The 7,500-nt window shown below is 34.3% G+C and overlaps 1 protein-coding gene across 1 annotated transcript; it reads right to left on the bottom strand.

Moving 5' to 3' along the window:
- Positions 1-2,176: 2,176 nt before the first annotated feature.
- LOC138859906 (pro-resilin-like) lies at positions 2,177-3,593 on the bottom strand. The gene is made up of 4 exons (XM_070116382.1): positions 3,533-3,593; positions 3,298-3,372; positions 2,895-2,954; positions 2,177-2,631 (listed from the first exon to the last, which is right to left on the bottom strand). Exons 1-4 carry the CDS (start codon positions 3,542-3,544, stop codon positions 2,278-2,280), a joined length of 501 nt encoding a protein of 166 aa, XP_069972483.1. The 5' UTR covers positions 3,545-3,593; the 3' UTR covers positions 2,177-2,277.
- Between the last annotated feature and the right edge of the window lie 3,907 nt (positions 3,594-7,500).

The raw sequence follows: 7,500 nt of genomic DNA, 5'->3' as shown, positions 1-7,500 counted from the left end.
TTTTCCTAGAGTATGCCTTTTTTCGAGATTCGAATGTGATAGGCTAGTTTGAGTAAGTATCTTTGAGAGGGTGTTTCCTATTAGTAAAAACTGAAATGCATTTGGTGTGTGTTAATAATCCTCTTTAGCTTATTTGAGAAGCTAAATATTTTTCTAAAATTTAACAATTGATATAGTATATTAATATATATATATATATATATATATATATATATATATATATATATATATATATATATGAATATATATATATATATATATATATAATATATATATATATAAATATATATATATATATATATATATATATATATATATATATATATATATATATATATATATATATATATATGTATATGTATATGTATACTGGAAATATATTTCCGATATAAAGAAATAATAGTAGATTTTGCATTATTTTAGTTAATGATAACCGGTGATAACTTTGGAAAAGAACGAAGATGACTGAAACGAGAGAAATATAGTTAGGTAAGCACAGAAGTACTTAGATCTGGTAAATTTGCATTTTTATTTATCAACGGAACATTTGAAGAGAAGGTCTTGATGAAAAGTTAATAATGGTTGATATTCCTTAATATATTAGTATTCTATCTTCTCCCTCTCCCTTTCTCATTCTCTCTCTCTGTCTGTCTGTCTGTCTGTCTCTTACTCTCTCTCTCTCTCTCTGTCTCTGTCTCTGTCTCTCTCTCTCTGTGTGTGTGTGTGTGTGACGTTGGAGAGGGGGCGCATTCCTCGCTCCTTCTCGCTCCCACCTTCACGCCGGCGTCACAGCCACGACTCCCGCCCGAGGGCGCGATCGCCCGCAACCTCCCGAGTCGCACGCGGTGTCTGCGGCAACCGCTGAGCGAGACAGATATCGGGACCAGTTCAGGGACAGTGGAAAGGGACATTGATACGGCAAGGCTCCATTGTCGGTGTTTATCTCCATCCCTGCAAATAATGTTCTCATGCATCACATAGTCGGCTTGCCTAATTAGGGGCAAGAACCATTTAACATACTTTGTGATTCAGCATGATTCATAAGCGGGTCATGTGGATACGCGTGCGTTGTGTGCTTTGTGCGTGATGTCTGTGATGTCCCAAAAATCAAGAAGTTTTGGCTGGGATTTTATTGCAGGGTAAAGATAACCGTTCTTCCACACAAATATCACATATGGGCTACATTCTAATATATATATATATATATATATATATATATATATATATATATATATATATATATATTATAACACCTATGAAGTAATAGTATTAGTATGGAATTACGTATTTGATTAATCATATCTTTATCAAGGCCACTGTGTTTTGGGTATTGGAAAAAGAAAATAAAATGTTTTCATCAACCTCTAAAACTGCCTTTATTGTTTCAGAGGTTATGGTTTGGTGACAATGATCTGGATTATTCTTTGTAGCATCGGAATTTTTATTGCTCTCATTATAATTGCTACTGTTATCGCTTGTTACAGTGATTAAATAATATTGTAAAAGTAGTAGTAATGATAGTAAAAAATGCCAGTAATAATCATCATGATAATGCTAATTACAATAATGAGAATACAAATAATAATAATGATAATAATATCAATAATAATAATAATGATAATAATAGAAATTATGTTATCACTAGTGATAAAGAGAATGATATTAACAATATTAGGAAAATGGTAAAAATAACAATAACAAATATAATATCAGCAATAATCATAATAATAATGGTAACAACAATGATAATGATTGTTATTATTATTATTATCCTCATTATTCCCATTGCTATCCTTATTGATATTATCATTATCATTATTACAATTATGATTTTATTATGATTGTAAAGATTTTCATAACCATCATTATTAATAATAACCACTAATAATTCTTTATTCTAATTATCCTTTCTTATTACCATTATCATCGTTGTGATAATCACTTGTCTTATCATTATCATCAAGATAAGTAGCAGTAGTACTCTGCCGTAACTGTTATTTCATTACTAATGTACGCAACTTCATTTATGTCATTATTTTTCCAAAAATTGTTTTTGTTTTTATGAATTTTATTGGATTCTATGAGGATACGATATTTCTAACTTAAGCATTCATTTAATTGTAATTCAGAACTAGAGCAGGTTGTCTAGAAAAAGTATTCCAGCTTATTATGCAAGCACTATTTTACTACAATTAAATATACAAATAAGTTAAGTTCACATAATATCCATTTCAGAGCATAGCCATCGAAACGAGATCCGTCCTTTTCCTCTTGGCTTTACAAAGGTGAGCCATAAAATCTGGCGGGAGCTCGAACCAGCGTTTCGGACGAGTCCTCCTCGTCTGAGTCTTGGGCTGAGTATCGGCCTCGAGACACTCGATACTCCTCGGACTCAGGATGCTGAGCCTCGCCCTCGTACTCCACCTCGGCCACGTAGCCAGAGTCGCCGTCCACGTAGTACTTGACAGTCTGCAAGCGAGTGTCGGGAAGCTGCACGTAGTACGAGCCTTGGGTGTAGTCTCCGTCGCGGGACTCCTGGTGGCCGAAGTGGTTGGCGGAGTAGTCGTGCTTCAAGGCCCAGTCGAAGTCGTACTTTGCAGGTCCATATTCAGCAGAATCCTCATCAGATCGCTGTAAATACTTTTTTTCAGTAATTGACCGTAACAATTAAGTACACATGTACCCTTATATATGTATTTTTTTCTATTTTTTAAAAATTATATGATCCTAAGAATAATAGCAATAAGAGTGAAGAATGTGATAAATGACAATAGTAATGATAAGAGCAATAATAACCTGAAATAAAATTGCAAAATAGGGATTTATGTGTGTGTCCGTGTGTGTGTGTGTGAAATGTATATGCTCGGTTATGTCTGTCCTTCTTTAGTACTCACAGAATCACGGCGATATGATCCTCGATTCTCTGATGAGCTTTCAGAAGAATCCCTTGATACCTGAAATCAGACATAATCGTTACATTATGCGCCTTTGTTACTCTTATAGTTTATCTGTTTATATTTATCATATACAATTCCCTACCTATCTGCATACATTGCTCTGTTTGTTTTGTTTAGTTACTGCTTTACCTTCAGATCTCTCTCTCTTCCTCCCTCCTCCCCCCTCTCTTTCTGTCCGTCCCTCTTCTTCTCTCTCTCTCTCTCTCTCCCTCTCTCTCTCTCTCTCTCTCTCTCTCTCTCTCTCTCTCTCTCTCTCTCTCTCTCTCTCTCTCTCTCTCTCTCTTTCTCTCTCTCGTTAACTAGCTAGCAATTTTTTTTCTTTTTGTACTTTGTTGCCTACCTGAGGGACTCCATAGAAGGAAGAAGGGCGGGAATCCGAGGCAGCAGAGGCAACCAGAGCCAACAGGAGAACAATCTAAAAAGATAGAATACATTGCTATCCGACTTTACTTATAAATGTCAGAAAACAACATTACTGATACAGTAGCAAAAGAAAATGTCTTGCCTGCATTGTGGGGAACATCGTCCAAAGGTGGATCTAATCTCTTACATGTAAGCTTTGGTTAGTAACTTACCTGGGAGTTCATTGTGAGACAACAGTCGCGGAAACACTGACCCAAGTCCAGACTGTCTTTTCGGATTTATAGGGACTGGGAGACGGTGACACGGGGCGACGGCCAACTTTTTTTTCTCGGGTTTTGAAGTGGAATGCCGCGGACATTTTTTTTTTTTTATATGCGCTTTTCTTATTTTACTACAGGTCATGGAAAATAGAGCAGTGTCTTGAATTCTTTGAGCAGTTAGCCACAGTAAGCAGGTAGCCTTGTTTTAAACTTGTGCTATATATTCAATCCCATTTTTATCAAAACGTCCCATATAATTCATTTGAAAACCCAGACAGCCATTCGGCGAATAATTATGCAATTGACCCAATATCTATTTTTGTTTCCAATACTCAACGAGACCGGAGCAAACCTGGCCGTGTAGTGGTCAATTTTCAGCTATCAGGTTAAATCTTAGAAAAAAAAAAAAGGTCATGCTGAACTAATTTACGATCTTGGGTCACTGGGTTTCTTTCCCCCTGATCGCTTATCTCTGTGGTTTGGAGGAAAATGGATTTCAGACAGCAGTTTTCTCAACATTTCTGGTGTTATAATTTCTATCCGCAGAAAATTCCTTTCGGGGGAACAAGGAATTTTGTCTCAGTATTATATAACAATACTAGAATGAGACAAGAAAATATGTTTCACTTACGTTCATTCGCTCGCAACATTTATATTGCTATTATTCATAGTAACCATGTATACATACTCTTCATTTTCCGAAATGACAACTTCTGTAATTATCAAATTATAAATGTTATTGTTCATTGATATTATAATTGTTGCTGTGGTTATCACTATTGATATAGTTATTCATTTAATTATCATAATTAGTATTAGTGTTACATTTATTATTTTTATTATTGGGATAATAGTATTATCACTATCGTTATTATTACTTCTATTAATTTTATTAATAACATCATTATTGTTATCAATATAATTATCATTATAATCATTATCATATTATTATATTATTAATATTATTATTGGTAGTATCATTATCATGTTATCGCTGTTGTCATTATTATTATAATTATTATTGTTATTATTATTATTGTTTATGTTGTTGTTGTTGTTTTTATTATTATCATTGTTGTTATGATTATTGTTGTAATTTTCTTTATCGTTATTACTATTATTGTCATTATTATCAAGATTATCATTATCATTGTGATTATCATTATTTTAAAAATTCCGAATACTATATAAGGTTTCCTAAGATGCTTAGGAGACAAAATTACAAAATGGTAATATAAATATTGCATATGTACCCTTAATGTACACACGCACACACACACACACACACACACACACACACACACGCACACAGAAAATATGTGCTAACGAGGGAGAGAGAGAGAGAGAGAGAGAGAGAGAGAGAGAGAGAGAGAGAGAGAGAGAGAGAGAGAGAGAGAGAGAGAGAGAGAGAGAGAGAGAGAAAGAGAAAGAAAGAAAGAAAGAAAGAAAGAAAGAAAGAGAGAGAGAGAGAGAGAGAGAGAGAGAGAGAGAGAGAGAGAGAGAGAGAGAGAGAGAGACAGAGAGAGAGAGAGACAGACAGAGAGAGACAGAGATCCGAAGAAAATGCATTTGCTAATAAAAAAATACGCAAAACAAAGTATGTAGATGTGCAGAGACATATAGGATAAACAAAGACACAAACACAAACTGTGTTAGTGCTTGCAAAACCACTTAGAATAAGGGATAAGAACATTAGTCTTTTCCCTAAGCTTGCTATGCAGTCTCCGGTCTCTGTGGCTGACAGGCTGTCAAGAATTAAGAAAGGCAGAGTACTAATTAGTAATAATGATTATAATAATAATTGCAATTCTAATGATGATGGTAATGGTAATATAATGATGATGGTAATAGTGATGGTGATGACGATGATTACAAAAAAAAAAAAAAAAAAAAACAGTCATAATTGTTGTTTTGTTATCATGTATATAGTAATGGTAATATTTACTTTCTATAAAATTATACATAGGTGTAATTTTACCCATGGGTAAAATAGATAAACATAGTACCATAAACAAGTAAGTTTGTGGAGAAAAGTCTCAATTCACAGGAAGCTGGAGAAGGTCGAGAGTCTCTGTCAAGGCAAGATAAGGCTGCCAAATGGGTTAACAAGAATATTCCATTCATATATCTTTTACGCGAGCAAAAGGTTATCAGGGGCGCCTTCAAAGTGTTCTAAACCGTCCGTAAAGTCGATAAAGAGATTCGGTTGCAAATAAGATTTGGGGAAAGAACTTGAATATCGAGACATTAATATGTATATATATACACATAGATGCACACAGAAACACACACACATACACATATATATGTGTGTGCACACACACACACACACACACACATTATATATATATATATATATATATATATATATATATATATATATATATATATATATATATATATATATATATATATATATATATATATATATATATATATATATATATATATATATATATATATATATATATATATATATATATATATATACATGTGTGTGTGTATCAAATATACATACATTTAAAATAGAACATCGAAAGTGTGTCCTATCTGATTGCATTAACAGAAAAAAGCGAAGACAAATTGCGGCGCAAAAAACCCGCCCTTTCGCAGCAAGAGGAGTCTGGGAAGGGATTTTCACAGCGTCTCAACTCTTCACCTTTTCCAGGAGCTGCGCCTGACCTTCGCGTCCGTCACGAGCAGCAGAGCATGGCGGGGCACGGCGTTGCTATAGGCTCTTGTTCCACCTTCGAGTGCCAACAGAGCCTTCAAGATATGAGGCGTGATTGTTGACGTATTGCAGGTGCTTGTGTAGAAGTATGTGCCGGTTGCGAATACAGGGCGTTCTCGACTTACGATGGAGATCCGTTCCTGTGATGGCGTCGTGACCCGAAGTCGGGAAAACACCTTAATAAAGTACATGTTCCAGCGATGGCGTCGTAACCCGAAATTTTGACGTAAGTCGGAACACACCTAAATACAGTACGTGTTCGTACGTACATAAACACCGAAGTCACTCAGATATGCAAATACAGTACGTACAGATATATCAAAGTCATAATTTAAAACATAACAAGACACTTCTGTGACGTACATGAAAACATATCTAGGGCTAAAGGAACACATGCAAGACAACCTATAAATACTGTACTTGATTTCTAGCGTCATATCCATGAAACGTCATGTCTCTTTTTTGACATGGGTAGCAATAATGATCATGGTCATCACTAGCATGTAAACAGTGTGTATATATGTATATCCTCCTAAGCAGAGCTCAGCGTTAGATGTGGTAGTATCCTTTCGCTGTCATTATGTTCATCATCCTTTTTATTGTTGTTATTGATAGGAGTATTATCATCATCAACGTCATTATCCGTATCGTCACTAATTGTATCGTCCTTCTCATGCCATAGGTCATTATTATCATTAATACCATCGTCATGATGTCTCCCTTTGCCAGCAAAAGATCGTGAAAAACATCCATGTAAAATAAATACGTTATATTATATATCGTACATTTTCCTCTCAAATACGAAACGAAAGGAATAAATCAAAGTGAAATTCCTTGTTAGTATTATCAAATAAAAATATTGGAGAAAAATTGTTGGTAAAAGTTGATTTCTCAAAAGGGATGACAAAACAAAATCAATATAAATTTTCCTCCAAATTTTGAGAGACAGAGGTTAGGGAAAAAGAACAGAAGTGACTCAAGATCATAAATTAGCTCAGCATGACCTCTTTTTCAAAGATTTGACCTGATAATGAAATACTAGTCTCAGTATTACCAGGTTTACGGTGGGTTAAGCGTGACGTGGTGTGCTGTTAACTACTGTAATAAATATATAATTGAAACAAAAATAACGATAAAAGATAAATTATGATAATAATAATAAAAGACACATATATGGTTAGGAGATATC

Source organism: Penaeus vannamei, chromosome 39, assembly GCF_042767895.1.
Source record: "Penaeus vannamei isolate JL-2024 chromosome 39, ASM4276789v1, whole genome shotgun sequence".
In the NCBI taxonomy this organism is placed as follows: domain Eukaryota; kingdom Metazoa; phylum Arthropoda; class Malacostraca; order Decapoda; family Penaeidae; genus Penaeus; species Penaeus vannamei.
This window is presented reverse-complemented; position numbering and strand designations above follow the sequence as displayed.

Coding starts and splice junctions, on each gene's coding strand:
- LOC138859906 (XM_070116382.1), bottom strand. Junction 2,955..3,297: donor CCTTCTATGGAGTCCCTCAG/GTAGGCAACAAA, acceptor GTCTGATTTCAG/GTATCAAGGGATTCTTCTGA. Junction 2,632..2,894: donor GATCATATCGCCGTGATTCT/GTGAGTACTAAA, acceptor AAGTATTTACAG/CGATCTGATGAGGATTCTGC.